Source organism: Sprattus sprattus, assembly GCF_963457725.1.
Source record: "Sprattus sprattus genome assembly, chromosome: 6".
In the NCBI taxonomy this organism is placed as follows: domain Eukaryota; kingdom Metazoa; phylum Chordata; class Actinopteri; order Clupeiformes; family Clupeidae; genus Sprattus; species Sprattus sprattus.
Window position 1 is genome coordinate 34,833,437 of NC_137925.1, and position 16,891 is coordinate 34,850,327.

Consider the following 16,891-nt stretch of genomic DNA (forward strand, 5'->3'; position numbering starts at 1 on the left):
AACTGTTAATCTGTTGGGCCATAGCTACCAGCCTTTGGGCAAGGCACTTTCCTCAACACTTCCAGTGTAACTGCCCAATAACTTTCAGTTTAAGGAGGGTGTTATACAAGATCCATGTTCTGTACGTGTGAGGGTGACAGCGCATAGGTAAAATGGGGTGTCAGCATCAGTTATTTCTTGCAAAATACAGTAAAAGTTTAAAGCAAGATAGGAAAAGAAATAAAACTTTGGTCTGAAGTATCTGTCTGTTCTATTCTGTAGGGTGAGAGGGTCATCTTGCTCAGGCAAGTGGATGCTAACTGGTACGAGGGCAAGATCCCCAACACCAGCAGGCAGGGCATCTTCCCTGTGTCATATGTGGACATCGCCAAGAGGGCGTCCGCTAACGCCAGCACGTTACCGCAAAGCTCCTCCTGTGACAGGGGTCTCAGTCGAAGCTCCACCAGGGTAAGGCCATGTTTTCACCCACAAGATCTAAAGAGCTCCATTCATGGGCCTAACGAACCATTCACTCATCTTTGCAAAGGCACAAGTTAACTTTGGTTATTTAAGCCCAGTTTTTGAAACACAAGCCTTGCTTGTCAGAGTCTGCTGTCACATTGTTTCCTATGAGATTGGCAGCAGAGCTCACCCAGCGGTTGTTCTGCACCCAAAGCATACCTGGTGCAAGTTTGGCTTGTCCTGGCTTCGTGTGAAGACACAGTTGGGCTTTCAGAATGGTATAAATATAGAAGTGGTTGGTTTCAGTAAATCCAGGATGGATGGATGGGTAGTGTACAGCACAGTGGCATAAGGTAGTTATGATGGGCCCCAATGCATGCTATTATGAAGGGCCCTAGTGAACACTAGTTACTAGTTAAAAGGCGTGCGCACACACACCATTTGGCGTATATGTTTATATATATATGGATTTTATGGTCGAATTAGTTACTTTGGCTATTGTTTTGGGAAAGTAGACAGGTTAAACAGAAAGCTATCAGAAACATGGATAGCACTCAGACACACGGTAACGTAAATAAAATAGCTGAAGCCCTGATGAAAGGCACGATTTGGTGCGACGGCACACACAGCAGTTTTACCCTCATCTGAAAAACATATACACAATCAAACAGGCGCTTGCCCGCGACCTGGCTCAGAAATTATAACAACCTGTTAAATAGGTGCACGGTAGCTTGAATGATATCAGGTGTGCAGGAGACTTTATTGCTATGTCCCTGTAGCAGTGGTCATCAGCTCATAGGCGATGAAGAGCTATATGACATGGTAAGACGTCTGTCTAACCACTATAACAAGGACATAGCAATAACGTTTCCACAACTCCTATCATTCAGGGCCTGTTTTGAGCAGAGATTGTTCAGCAGTCCTCAGTCTCCCAACTTGCCAAGATGCCGATTGTCGATTATTACTCCGGTACATCCACCTTCGGTGAGGTGTGCACTGCCCTGCTATTGTTTTTGACATCTGTGACAGTGGCAACAGCCGGGTGATCCTTTTCCAAATTGAAATTCATTAAGACCTACCTGAGGGGCAGCATAAAGCAGGAGAGGCTGAATGGGCTGCCTATCCTGTCTATTGAAAAAGCATATCATGCATCACAACTTTTATGTTTGAAGGGCATCGTTTGGCTTGCAGGTGTGATGTGCCTCTGGCAGAGCTCAGTCAGCCTGTCTGTCTTGACGTTCAGATTTTGCGCCTAAACTAGCTATGTTGTATCGTCTCGTCACATGATCAAATAGAGACTTGACATCGGACAACAAGATAATACCCAGCAATCACCATTGCATGTCTGTATATGACAAAAATACCAAAGCAAAATAAGAAATGATTCAATTAATTGAAAAGTATTTTGATAGTTTCCATAGTTTATGTAGGATTAGCATATAACTGTGTTATAAGAGATAAGATAAACTTTTATTAATCCCGTTAGGGTCATAGCAGCAAGATTTATGAAGTGAATAGGAATCAGACATACAATAGAAATAAGCTAGGAATCAAACAAACAACAAAAATAAAAACAGTCCAGCCTCCTCGACTTATCTCCTCCCAGACTGTCTCTAGACCATCCAGGTAGGAGTTGGGGGGCTCCTCCTCCCGCTCCGCCGGTAGTCCACCACAAGCTCCTAGTCTCTCTGACGCTGAGCAGGAGGCGATCGGTGCCACACTGGTTAAAGATTGCTACTGACTATTTCCCAACCCCAAAATAATGAAAACCATGAAAGAGATAGGTCTGCCATTTCGAGGGAAAATATTGCATGAGGTACTCTTCTAAATGTATTGTAATTCATCTTTGATCACGGGCGTGTTTACAAAGCGTCACTGACAGTCAGTTACTTCCAGTTAACGCTAGTTTGTGAAAGACCCAGAGAAAAGATATCCGACGAGGCGAAATCCCGGACGATTTTGGAATCCCTGCCGGACGCATTTTTTAGGTCTCAAAAAGAGGACATGTCCCATTACAAGTCAGGGGCCCTCTGTCTAGCTTGCCCATGAACTATCGGATTACTTTTCTTGATAGTGAGCCAAATGCAATGTTGGATCAACTCTGTCATCTCTGAATTACCTTGCAGATTAGGATTCAGTGTCCCCCTAGTCCAGGTTAAGTGCCCTTGAGGTTGTAATTCCCTCTGAGGAGCAGAGCAGTGCTAGTGGCCTGATCTGATCCCCAGCTCGTATGACTGCTGAGAGACGTGGCGCTGGATAAAGCCTGATTATTGATTCAGCTGTGCCTCAGGAGGGCTTTATTCTAATTATGGGCCTGGACCAAGAGTCATAAGTGACATAACGCAGGGAAGAGTTGAGTTGGGACCAAGACTCATACGTGACATAACGCAGGGAAGAGTTGAGTTTGGACCAAGAGTCATACGTGACATAACGCAGGGAAGAGTTGAGTTTAGACCAAGAGTCATAAGTGACATAACGCAGGGAAGAGTTGAGTTGGGACCAAGAGTCATAAGTGACATAACGCAGGGAAGAGTTGAGTTTGGACCAAGAGTCATAAGTGACATAACGCAGGGAAGAGTTGAGTTGGGACCAAGAGTCATACGTGACATAATGCAGGGAAGAGTTGAGTTGGGACCAAGAGTCATACGTGACATAACGCAGGGAAGAGTTGAGTTGGGACCAAGAGTCATAAGTGACATAACGCAGGGAAGAGTTGAGTTTGGACCAAGAGTCATACGTGACATAATGCAGGGAAGAGTTGAGTTTGGACCAAGAGTCATACGTGACATAACGCAGGGAAGAGTTGAGTTTGCTGTCTACAAGGCAACTACAGCATGTGTCACCAGCACCAGAAGGCCAGCTCTGTTTTTTTGGTGAGAGAAATAACGCTTGGGAGGTTTTCTTCAGGGTGTGTGGAATGTGAAATGAAAAAAAATTGCATTTAAAATAGCTCATAACCCTTTTTATCAGCAGAGCCAGAAGCACTGACATGGAGCATTCTCCATGGAGCTCTCAGTCTTTCTCCTGCATATTCCAAACCGGAAACTCAGTCCTCAGACTAATTCAGATTCTTTTTTGGTGAGAGGCAGCGTTGTTGTTTGTTCCCAAACTCATACCTTGGTGGCATATGTAGGCCATATGTTTTCATAGCGACATATGTGAATCTCTTCCCTCTGCTTCCATGTGAATCTCTTCTCTCTGCTTCCATGTTTTCACTCTTCTTCCTTTCTATTTGTTTTTCCCCTCTTCCCTCTCTCTTTCTCTCTCTCTCCATCACTCGTTTTTTCTCTCTGCCCCCCCGCCATCCTCTGTGCGGCCCTCCACTGCCTCCCTGCCACCCTCCCCCTCCCCCTCCCTCCGGCAGGTTGCATCCCCCCAGCGTGCTCACCTGCAGGCCGTCACCAGCGAGTGGCTTGCACTCACGCTGGGACTGTCACCTCACGGCACCCCTGGCCCTACCCCTCCTCCCCTCCCCTCCAGCCTCCGCTCTGAACTGGAGGCCCTCGAGGCAATGGTGTCGCCGTCTCCCTCCTCCTCCATGATGGGGCTCTCCCCGGCGCCGCTCTCCTCCACGGGCAGCCTCACGCCCAGCTTGAAGGAGGAACACTTCATCCCCATCAGCTTCCCCAAGGGCTTCCCCTGCTCACCGGATCCCAGCCCCTCCCCACAGCCATACCTTGCCTCCTTCACACCCTCCCCAACCTCTCCCATGTTCGGCGCAAGCCCCAAATACAGCAGCGTCATCGAGTTAGCCCCACCTACCAGCAAGCCCCTGACAGGCACCCTCTCCCCCGATCCGCTGCAGCCCCAGAAGAGCATGACTCCCGATGACAGGAAGACACCCTCACCACGCAGTGCCTTTAGCCCTATAGAGCTGGTGGTGTACGAGCCTAACGAAAGACCCCAGGAAGAATCCTGGGAAAGGCTAGATGACAGCCCCCTCAATAGGCCCAGTGAGGGCCACGAAAGACCCCAGGAAGAATCCTGGGAAAAGCTAGATGACAGCCCCCTCAATAGGCCCAGTGAGGGCCACGAAAGACCCCAGGAAGAATCCTGGGAAAGGCTAGATGACAGCCCCCTCAATAGGCCCAGTGAGGGCCACGAAAGACCCCAGGAAGAATCCTGGGAAAGGCTAGATGACAGCCCACTCAATAGGCTCAGTGAGGGCCACGAAAGACCCCAGGAAGAAGCCTGGGAAAGGCTTGATGAAAGGCCCCTCAATAGGCCCACTGAGAGCCACAAAAGACCCCAGGAAGAAGCCTGGGAAAGGCTTGGTGAAAGGCCCCTCAATAGGCCCAGTGAGAGCCACGAAAGACCCCAGGAAGAAGCCTGGGAAAGGCTTGGTGAAAGGCCCCTCAAGAGGCCCAGTGAGAGCCTTCAGGAGCAGCCCCACCTGGGGCACCGTGAGGCAACCTCAAGCAAAGACGTGCTGCTTTCCTCCATAGAACCCGATGACGAGGTGTGCGAGGAAGTGGTGTCAATCATCAGAGGTAGCCAGTTGAAGCAAGAGCGACCACAGGAGGAGGAGGAGGAAGAGGGCTTTTACTCGCTGGGCTCCGACGTCACCGAGCAGCTCCCCGATCTGTTCATCGAGGAGGAGCCGGGCGAGAAAGGCCATATGCCAAACGACCTTTTGACCTCAAACACTTTCACACCTGTTCGCACTGAGGTTTCAGACCGAGAGGTATCTAGAGCCTGGCATGTGGATTCTCTCCGGCTATATTTGCACCTGTCTTCGTGCTTGCACTAACCTTACAGAGTTTTACATCAAACCTAACTTTTGTGATCAACTAAGTCCAGTTCTTTTAGTTGTTGGTTTCTTGGTACTATTTTGCTTTCTCATCTTAACGTTTTGAGACATTTGCTTGGAGTGTTGTTAATCTTGACTGGTCTGGTTTGGCTTAAGCTTTGTAGCCATTGGTGTTGACGTATGAGTTTAGTATATTACCCCGCGGTAATCTATACGGTTCAAAGTGCATCTGCCATTTTTATCCCTTCACCAGGCTGTGGTTACCCAGGGTGCACCACTGCGCCTCTCGTCCCCTCCTTCCCAGCAGCCCCTGCCCCCTGCACACCCTGTCTCGCCCAAATCCTCCCCTACCTCTCCCCGCTCCACCCCTCCAATGCCGGGGGTTTCTCAGTCCCCCCCTCCCTCCAAACTCTCCCCCCGCCCGGAACCCAGATCCCCCAAGGTCAAGGTAAACCCGAAGTGCATTTGAGTCTTGAGTACATGTGTGTCTGTGGGTGTGTAGTCTTCGCCTGTGTGCACTGTCTTTAACACATTGTCCCATATAGTTTAAATCTGATTCATTCTGTTACCTCTAACACTTTTGTCATTACCTAGTGATGGACAACTCTGTCAAACTGTTGGTATCTGTTAAAGTCCTGTGAAGCTAGCAGTAACTCCAAAGCAGATTGCACAATACGCCCTTCATACTGGGAAGGAGCTTACACGCCTAGAACTGCTGGGATGTTTATATTTCCATACACAGAATACTTTCCTTACATCCCAGACGTGTCCATTGTTTCTGAAGGGTTTCTGAGGCTGCTGTGCAACACCTAAAGCACCAGTCTGTTTCAGGAGCTATTATTACCCCATTGTAGTAGCACATATTTACTCTCAGCCTCCTCTCTCTCCTTTGCCATGTCTCGGATTCCACACAGCCTATTTCTGTATGGCCGGTGTTAGGCTCTCGAGCCTGGCCTTCGCTGCTCAGGTCAATGGACTGGAAGCCGTCATCAGCATGCAGCAGAATACAGACAGTTCAATGGGCATGAAGCCAGAGTAACCGAACATGAGCAATCATGCATGCCAGCACGTGAGATGAGGCTGTCAGTTATGCGTGTGAGGAGATTTCAAGACAGATAAAAGGATAACGAGTCAATAACAGATTCACTTTTTTATACTTCCCAGGTTTAAGATGGAGGGTTACAAAAGACGTGCTGGTTGTGTATGAAGCATGAATTAGAGTAGTACGTAAGATGTGCGTGTCTGTGTGTGTGTGAGTGTGTGCGTTCACTGTCACTATTAAAAGGTTTGTTGTGGTTCTTGCAGCCCGTGTCGAAGCGTGACTCCCTAGTGGTCGGTAAGCCACCACGTAGCCCTGTGATGTCTAGGAGGTCCTGCGGCTCACCCATTAGAGGCCAGAGCTTTTCACCATCACATAGGGTAGGGGCATGAATGCACCCCTTGTGTTGTGTCAGCAGCTATGACTTATGGGAAATGTAGTCTTTTTCTTACAGTGCAAGTAACTGTGTTCGTGCATGTTCTGACATGGACAGCTACAATGCACTGAACAAATTCCTCAAAAAGCGTGTGTTTGTTAATGTAAAGGTACAGTTTGTCAATGGTACTCACACTGTAAAAAATGGCCTTAAAATTCACAGTGGAATGGCGTAAAATCGTGACATCAAAAAACTGTAAATAGAAATACAATAGAGTATTGCTTATTTCACAGCATTTTTTGGTACAATACTAAACGGAATATAACTGTTAATTTTAAAGTAAGAATATGCATATTTCTTTATAGAAATGTAATTTACACGAAGACAAACTGTAATACAGGAAGCAATGCAATGCAGTTTAAATAACAACCTTGTGGTGTTAAAATACTTAACGAAAAATAAATGTTAATTTTAAAGTAAGATTATGCATATTTCTTTTTCGAAACGACATATGGCTGTAATTTTCAGGATGAAAAACTGTATTACAAGAAGCAATGCAATGCAGTTTGAATTACAACATGGTGGTGTTAAAATACTAAACGAAACACAACTGTTAATTTTAAAGTATTTGTTTGTTGTTGTTTTTACAGGAAAAATCTGGCAGCTGAGTTGCCAGAATAATTCTGTAAAAAATACGGCCAAACCGTAGAACCATCTTCACAGAACATAACATTGTAAACCAGTAAATTTAACATTGGTTTATGCTGATTTTGCATAACCGTTATGCTATAAAACCAATTATTTCAGTAAAATGTACATCCAGTTGTTGTCTATATAGTACATGAAATCCCATTCAATTTCACTGAGAAATGCTTAAGTGTCATTATAACACTGTTATTCAACTAATTTTCATTGTAGATTCCCCTATAAAGTTCTTTATAATATAATGTATTCAAATGCATTAATAACAGTTTGGACCAGGGCCTTAATTGAAGGGGGTGCAGCAGTGGCACTTGGGGGCCCGTGAACTGCCACCCTTCAGCTGTGTTTGACAGAAGTCTCTGACTCCAGTTTCCACCTGTGTCCAGTGAAGAACTGATATTATCTTATGCAAGGTGGCAAATGTGATATAATCCATTGAAAAGGTAAAGTTTTCTCGATCATGGTGGGTATTATTTGTGGGGGAAATAGTAACAATCTATAAAAGAAATGATAGGGGTTACTTACATACACTGTAGAAACTTGAAAAAAAAAAATGTTCAATGAAATGAAAAAGTTATTATTTTCTTGGGTATTTTTGTCATTTTCAGATTTGCAATGATTGCTGGGTAATATTTATGTTTGTTCATGTGACGAGACGGTACGATATGGCTAGTCTCTCAATTTGCCAAGATGCTGACAGTGGCAACAGCAGAGCTGCTGAACAGCAGAGCTTTTCCAAATTGAAACTCATTAAGGCCTACCTGAGGAGCAGGAGAGGCTGAATGGCCTGGCCATCCTGTCCATTGAAAAGCAATAATGCATCACCACTTTTATGTTTGAAAGGCATCGTTTCGGCTTGCAGGCCTGCTGTGTACAGTCAACATGTCGGTCTTGACGTTCAGATTTTTGCGCCTAAACAAGCTATATCGTGTTGTCTCGTCACCGGACAACAACATACATATTACCCAGAAATCATTGCAAATCTTTAAATGACAAAAATACCAAAGACTATAAGAACTTGTTCATTTCATTGAATCTTTTTTTATTTGTTTCTATAGAGTATGTAAGATAAGCATATCATTTTGTTATAGATTGTTACTTTTTTAATACCTACCATGATGTAGATACGTTTACCTTTTCAAGTCTCTAGCTAGCATTACACACTCACTTGAATGCTATACCAGGACTTCTCTGTATTTATGCATCTGAAACTGGAGTCATAGACTTCTGTCAGATGTAGTATAAGAGGGTGATGGCATCAATTTAGACATAACATGTCTATGGGCCCCCAAGAACCATGGGCCCAGGTTTAACCACACCTGCTGCACCCTTCAGTTAAGGCCCTGTTCCCAACTGTTATTAATACATTCAAATATCTTATTTTATAAAGAACTTTTAAGGGGATCTGCATGAAAAAAACAGTTGAGTAATAGTGTTTTAATGAGACTTAAGCAGTTAAATAATGTTGTTTGCTTGGTATTTCTCAGTGAAATTGAAGGGGATTTGATGTACAATAGACGTGAACTGGATGTACATTTTACTGAAATAGCTGGTTTTATAACATAATGGTCATGCAAAATCAGCATAAATCCAATGTTAAATGTACTGGTTTACAATGTTATATTATACATTATAAACTGTTAAAGATACATATTGCTCTGTGAAGATGGTTACGATTTGGCAGTATTATTTACTGAATTATTCTGGCAACCACAGCTGCCAGTTTGTTCCAGCAAAACAACAGGATTTGTCTTACAGTGTAGCAAGGCAGTGATGTAAATATAGCTAAAGTTCAATGTTGAATATACAGGCTTAAAATGTTACATTTACTGAACAAACTTGTCCAATATAACATAACAGTGACGTAAATACTGCTCAAATCCAATGTTGAATATACAGGTTTAAAATGTTAAATGTACATGCTGCTCCGTAAAGAGATTTACAGGTGGATGTATTCTTTACAGGATTGCTCTGGCAACTCAGCTGCCAGAATTTTCCTGTAAAAACGATGGCAGTTTTTTTACAGTGCACCCCTTGCCCATTGTATCATTTGTTTCACAGTTTTATTGTTTGTGAATAATCAAGGACTTTTAACGGCATGTCTAGCTCAGTATTAAAGAGTGTTCAGGATTAAGCAATGGCGATTTCTCTGCTGTCCCTAGAGAAGGTCTTTATATGCTTATATGCTGTGTGTGTGTGTGTGTGTGTGTGTGTGTGTGTGTGTGTGTGTGTGTGTGTCTTTGAAGATGCTTGGGGTTGTACCGCATGTGGCTTTGAAGGACTGATTTTGTCAAGGCAACTGGTATTATTCTGACAGTTAGAGGCAGAGCTTTGAATGCTTCTGTTTGTTTTGTTTTGTTTTTGCATGTGTGTTTCCTCTAAAGGCTGTATAAGTCACAGCAGCCCTGCATCAGAGGAGATGCTCTCCCATTAGGACCCAGAGACTGGTCGTATGTGAACGCAGTCCAGCCCGTTTGGATTGTGCTTTCTGGGGTGCTGAGGTTATGAGAAGGGCTTAACTCTGTTTTATGTGTACACAGCCTAAACATGCTCTTCTCCCCAAGGCTAGAAAACAAGGGGAGTTCAAGCCTCGTTTTCCTTAGAAAATCTGCTTCTGATATGCCATACCTACCTCTGCTGTTTCTAAGCCAGTGATTGTGTGGGTGGCCCTCCCATTAGACAGCGGTTTGTGCTGTGATGTGGGCAGATGGGACTGATTGTTTTTAGGTCCAAAATCAGGCAAACTGAGTTGTTGTACTGATCTGACAAGTGATAACCAAACCATTAGACATCAGGCGGATCTGACCTTGGACACAGACAAGGACTGCCAGCCTTGGAGCTCCTTCCAGATAAGGAGCCTTTACCCCCACAAAGCAGACCACATGCCCTCTATATGCTCTCCTGATTGGCCCACTGACCTGAACAGTACCGTACACAATGCATTATGACACCACAGGCTATGTAACATGGCTTTAGTAACAGACAATGTACTTGTATTTTGGGCACTACATGCCACAGTGTGTGAGTGCAATGAGAAATGATGTATGTGAGGTGAAGAGAAGCACGCCGTGCATACAGTGCATCTATATCATCTCTAGCTCTTCTCTCCCCAGTCACAGAGACAAACTTATGTGCAAGATCCACTAGCAGGAGCTGGAGAACCGTGAGTGCCTCACTACTTTACTTTACTTTACTTTACTTCACCCTCTATACTGTTCTCACAGTTAATACACTACATTCAGCCATCACAACCGCACACATTTGTTGACTGTAACCACAAAGTGTAGGCAAATTTGTGAAGTGTTGCAAACCTGAAATAGTCTAAAACAAAACAAAAAAATACACTAAAGATAAGTGCTGTTGTGGAACACTCCCAGTTTACATGAGAAAATAAATAAATAAAAGATAAATGCCCTTGCAGTTTCCAGGTCCTTTACAACTACGCCCCTCGTAATGAAGACGAGCTGGAACTGAAGGAAGGAGATGTTGTTGACGTTATGGAGAAGTGCGATGATGGCTGGTTTGTAGGTAAGTCTGGGATTAAAACAACACAGTCTTCTCTCAGTGCCCCCATATTTTTGTTTGTATTCAGGGCATATTTTCGTTGATTTTGTCGTAGTAGATAAGAAATGGTCATCATTATTAGAATTCCCCCATAGCCTGCTCAAGTAGTATATGTGTGTAGTAACACTGTCTACCAGCAGAGGGCACCATTGGGCTTTGAGTGATGCTGAGTGTTTCATCACGACGTCAAACAAATGCTCTCCTACTGTGGTGTACCTCCAAAGATGTCCCATCCATTACATCAGTGTTCTCACATTACAGATTGACCTCCTTGTGGGGTTTTGCTCTGAGCCAGGGTTGTGTTGAAGATGTTAATGCAGGGATGCCAAATAGTATGACACAGACTTGCAAATAACAGAATAGCATGAATCCACACATTAGAAAAAGACACATGTAGACAGGAAAATAGTTTTTGGGTGATAGCAAATTGAAAAATACAAGTATTTTTTACATAAAAATGTAAGCATATAAATATATGTTCTGTGTTTGTAACTGGTTGTAATTTATTATCAAGACTTACTTGTACCTTTTTTTTTAGGAACGTCCAGAAGAAGTAAGTTCTTTGGCACCTTCCCTGGGAATTATGTAAGGAGGACATAACGTGAGAGCGTCACACTCAACGCCACAGCCGACCCAGAGGTGGAGAAGAAGGAGGACAGAACGAGAGGATAGACGAGAAGCTACAACAGACAGTCTACCATCTAGAAGATAATTCGCCCAACTGCAAACAAACAACCAAGCAAAGAAACAAACAAACGTATTCAAAGTGGCCCTAGCATTCACCTTGTGAGGTTCATATATATTCCAGTCATGAAGCACCAGAGGCACTACAGGACAAAGTGGCCTTGAAAGGGCTGATTTGCACCAAGTCCGGTATTTGGTTTTATAGGTATTTTTCTTACTATGTGATTCTCAGTCCGTGACAGGAAGGGGTGACCGTGGCACCTAGGTGTGGTTGACTGTTAAGGACACTTCAATGAGGACAAATCTCCACGGACATGTCTGCCTTTCAGCGATGCTAGTAAAGTTTAACGTAATGAAGAATCAAGTGCCCTATTTAATTTTTTTTATTTATAAAATGGTATATATATTTTTTCTCTTTTTTCTCTCTCTCTGTATTCGGGGTACATTTTCGTTGTTTATGGAGGGTTAGATTAGAAGTGCTCATCATTTTTTTTCAGCCTCTCAGACTTGTGAGTCTGGCCTTGTTTCATACTGTCTGTCATGGTGCAAAAATGAGTCTGAGTGCAGCTGCTTCTACCCCCCCGTCCCCCCAGACTGTGTCTAATCTGAAACGAGTCCGGACCAGTTCTGGCCCGTATCCTGTGGACCCCATGCTACGTCGGGGACAGAACCGGTTCTGAGTCAAATGCCGTCTAGGGTATGCGTTCCATTTGTGCCAGGCTCTACGGCCCTCAGAGCACCCCATTCCTACGGGCGAAACACTCCTTCTTCTCCACCTACCCATCCAAACATGTCCAGATCAGAGGAAAGTGTTCAACTGACTGCTCGCCCACGCCCCCCACCCTCTAGACATTCCTCACACACCTGACGGACTGTACAACTGAGCACCAAACACAGATCTTGGTGATATTTTTGGTGATGTTTATAAAATGCAATCCCTCCCCTTGAAGAGTACCTTTAAGAGGACCCATGGCTGTAAGGTATAAATATTATATATAAATCCGATTTCACTGTTCACTGCCTGGCAACAATGTTTCTCTGTCTTCTCACGCTGTGTGACTGCGTGTAACTCAGCTTCTCACGTAAGGATGGATTGTAAGGAAGTTGAGAAGTGAAATGAGAATCTACTGTAAAGACTCTACTGTACACCCCGGCAGTCTCAGTGTTTTCGACCTGTCATCCCATTGGTATGGATATGGTTAGGTCAAGACAAATGAATCAAATCTATTTTATTTCATCATTCTGGAGATTTATTTCCATTTTGAAAAAAAAAAGTTGTTATTTAATATATTTTGGTAATTTTGCAATTCCATTGTACAATTGTGTCAAAATTTAAATATTTGTGGGAAGCGGTAGCCCCAGAACAGTGTATTTTGCAACCACCTATTATAATAATGTCTCCGTTATGAGTTTATTGTATTCTTTATATTGTCAACTACAGTGCAGATTTGAAACAGATATGCAAATGTTATGTGATCACTAATTCATTTCCAAGTTAAGGTTAAATTATTCTGATGTCATTCAGGTGAAAGTAAAAAAAAAAAAATAGTGATAACCTGGGATTTTATCTTGTTACACTGCCTGATGTCACCACACTGAACCATAGTGGATCTTTTTTAGATATGAAATATATATAAGAAGTGATAAATCAAGGAATGCCTCTGTATAAACTCAGCTTGCTTCTCCTGTCTTCCATTCTGTGTGGTTACATTTGGAGTGCCCAAGTCTGCACCTCAGCTAGCATTTACAGTATGCAACAAAGAGAACTGACAAGAAATGTATATGTGAAACTCCATGAGATGAAGATGATGTCAAATCCAGAGAAGAGGCCCCAATGGAAATGACATTATAAACCAAAAGTATGAGTAAGGGTATCTTTGGGCCCCGTCCTCGGAGATACAAATACCCTTATGGGGTTGGGAGTGTGAGATGGCGTGGTGAATTTTGAATACAGACTTATTTGAAGTGATCCCCAGGATAGTCGTGTGGGCTCCGTTGTCTCCGGCACGTCCCCAGGTGGCCCACCAACTGGATGGACACTCTACAGCACAACGACTGGCAAGCCAAGTGTGAGGTCAACCTTTATTTTTTTAACTCATTTTTGGTGGAATTGTACATTAAATAAATTCTGTCTGACACACGTTGTACTTCTTGTTAATTTTCTTGCGCACAGTGCTCAGAAACTGAAGACAAAATAAACATGTGCTTCATTTCAAATTCAAGAGTTTGGATGTCCTTTAAATATACGTTACGGTAGCCAGCTGCATGCTCTTGTAAGCCTAATGTCTGATCACTCTGGCCATACAATGTAACATCAACATGCAACCCCTAAATGGCTGATGACAACATTTTAGTAACATAACATTCAAAGTAATTTCTTCTGCATGTGTGAGGCCACGTTTACATTCAGTCAGACCCAGCTGTCTGTGCTGACCTCTCAAGTGTGTTATATACAGTACTGTGCAAAAGTTTTAGGCAGGTGTGAAAAAATGCTGTAAACTAAGAATGCTTTCAAAAATGGAAGTAACAGTTTATTTTCATAAATTCTTCATAAATTAACAAAATGCAGTGAAGGAACAGAAGAAAATTCTAAATTAAATCAATATTTGGTGTGACCACCCTTTGCCTTCAAAATAGCATCAATTCTTCCAGATACACTTGCGCACAGTTTTTGAAGGAACTCGGCTGGTAAATTGTTCCAAACATCTTGGAGTACTAACCACAGATCTTCTGTGGATGTAGGCTTCCTAAAATTCTTCTGTCTCTTCATGTAAACCCAGACAGACTCGATGATGTAGAGATCAGGGCTCTGTGGGGGTCATACCATCACTTGCAGGACTTTCTGTTCTTGTTTAAGCTGAAGATAGTTGTTAATGACATTGGCTGTATGTTTGGGGTTATGTTCCTGCTGCAGAATACATTTGGTGCCAATCATACGCCTCCCTGATGGTATTGCATGATGGATTAGTATCTGCCTGTATTTCTCAGCATTGAGGACACCATTCATCCTGACCAAATCTCCAACTCCACTTGCAGAAATGCAGCCCCAAACTGGAAAGGAACCTCTACCATGCTTCACTGTTGCCTGCAGACTCTCATTATTGTACCTCTCTCCAGCCCTTCGGCGAACAAACTACCTTCTTCTACAGCCAAATATTTCTAATTTTGTCTCATCAGTCCAAAGCACCTTCTGCCATGTTTCTGCACCCCAATTTCTATGTTTTCGTGCTTAGTTCAGTCACTTGGCCTTGTTTCCTTGTCGGGGTAGAGCTTTTTGGCTGCAACTCTTCCATGAAGACCACTTCTGGCCAGACTTCCCTGGACAGTAAATGTCTGTACCTGGGTACCACTGGTTTCTGCCAGTTCTGAGCTGATGCCACTGCTTGAAATCTTCCGATTTCTAAGGTAAATAAGCTTGATGTGTTTTTCATCAGCTGCATTAAGTTTCCTTGGCTGACCACTGCGTCTACGATCCTCAACGTCTTCTTCAAAAGAGCTTGAACTGCACATTTTGAAACCCCTGTCTGCTTTGAAATCTTTGTCTGGGAGAGACCCTGCTGATGCAGTATAACTACGTTGTGTCTTGTTGCTGTGCTCAGTCTTACCATGTAAATAGATAAAAAATAAACATTTATTTTTTACATTTTTCAAAGCATTCTTAGTTCATAGCATTTTTTCACACCTGCCTAAAACTTTTGCACAGTACTGTGAATAAAATGTATTATTATTATTATTATTTGACTGATATTTGACTGATTAGATTATTAGGTGACTGATGAGAGCCTCCATTCAGTGAAAAAGGTGACCAGCAGCAGCAGAGTCCAGAGCAGATGGGGTCCGTATCTGTGCCACATAATTCAAGTACCGTTTCTGTCCGTCCAGTTCCATGCGGGGCGGCCATTGTGGCTCTTGCCAGCCTGTTTGTTCTATAAACAGCCATGCGCTGTCCTCGAGTTGTCCCCCTCGCCTCCATGACAACAGAGTAAACAAAGTGCAGGGTGGCTTGGCAAGCCGGGTCTTCTCTCCGCACGCAGGCATGCTTGGGATGCAGTGGTCCTCCAGACCCCGCATGAGGTTACGGGTCCCACTCTCTGAGCCTCATTCAGTTCAGCCTTCAAAAATCACTCCATCAGATCCCAGCAACTGTGAACAGAACCCTCTGGAATCACTCAGAAATGAATCAAAGGATCTGGTCTGTGTGGTCTTCAGTGGCAGAAATGAACCATCGTGCTGGCTTCACACAAGAAAAGCAAAATGATAACTTTATTAGAAAGGGTACAGAGAGCATGGAGGTGCGTGTGTTCAGATAAATATTACAAGCTACTTTGCAGAAGGGAGAGTCTTCTTCGGTCATACCAGAGGGCCAAAGGGTTGTTCGTTTGATAGAACTGTGCTATATTGTATGGATTGGCATTGATTCACAAGGGAAATGTCTTATGCCCATAAGGAAAGAACTTATTTCAACTTGAACTTGAAAGACAAACTCAAAATTCAAAATGAGCAAAACAGCTGTTCTCATCTGAGAATCTCTCTCGCTCTGTCTCTCTCTCTCTCTCTCTCTCCCTCTCTCTCTCTCTCTCTCTCTCTCTCTCTCTCTCTTTCTCTCTCTCTAGGTAAGGATGCCAAGCACACCCAGCGGAGTACCCAGACAGTAAGACAGGTTGAGTCAGAGGTGAAGAGTATACCCTTTCTGATGTGGTCACACCTGGGTGAAAAACCACAGAGGACCCGTTAACATCAGAGAGCCTTTGAGTCATAGACCTTCCCCTGGAACAGACAAACTGCCTTGGGGGCATAGCCTACGAGACACCCGTGTTATCTGTGATTTGGTGGCATTATCAAGCTCAGGTTGCAAGTGAAAGCAATTCCTTGCCTTATTATATGTGAGCTGAAACCCCAACATCATAGGCACATCAGACCTGACCTTAGTTCACTTTGCATGTCCTGAAATCTGCCTTCATGTGGTTTATATACCAAAGGTACAGAGAGCCTGTGATTGAGCTTATTTTACCTCAGTTGCCAACACAAAACAGAAACATCCAGCCCACCCCTTTCCCTCAGTACTCGTGTTGTGACAGGATGCAACAGCAGCCGGTCCATTTGGTTGGTGTGCTTGTCAGTCGTCTCTCTGAGGCTGGTGATGATGCCCTGATGATGGACGCAGAGGTGGGGCAAGCAAAGGTGTTTTCAGTCAGCATGTTTAGGGAAACGTCCTGAGCTTTACTCTATCACAGATGGTGAAGCTTTTGCACATCAACTAGGATCTAAGCAGTGACTCCATCAGATGAAATATCCTGTTAAAACCCTTCTTATAGCACTAACTAAAGTCACAGCT

At 43.8% G+C, this 16,891-nt stretch overlaps 1 protein-coding gene across 3 annotated transcripts in view; it reads left to right on the forward strand.

The window, feature by feature from the left end:
• sorbs2b (sorbin and SH3 domain containing 2b) overlaps positions 1-13,773 on the forward strand; it is a 49,651-nt gene extending 35,878 nt beyond the window's left edge. The window contains exons 19-25 of one of the 3 annotated variants that reach the window (XM_080840188.1): positions 262-447; positions 3,806-5,125; positions 5,445-5,639; positions 6,497-6,610; positions 10,422-10,471; positions 10,730-10,836; positions 11,411-13,696. In XM_080840188.1, coding sequence (XP_080696314.1) covers positions 262-447; positions 3,806-5,125; positions 5,445-5,639; positions 6,497-6,610; positions 10,422-10,471; positions 10,730-10,836; positions 11,411-11,472 — 2,034 coding nt within the window. In that variant the 3' untranslated portion in view covers positions 11,473-13,696. Of the gene's footprint in view, positions 1-261; positions 448-3,805; positions 5,126-5,444; positions 5,640-6,496; positions 6,611-10,421; positions 10,472-10,729; positions 10,837-11,410 lie in introns of all 3 variants that reach the window. The other 2 variants (XM_080840189.1, XM_080840187.1) reach the window with 2 other exon arrangements.
• The last annotated feature ends 3,118 nt before the right edge of the window (positions 13,774-16,891 follow it).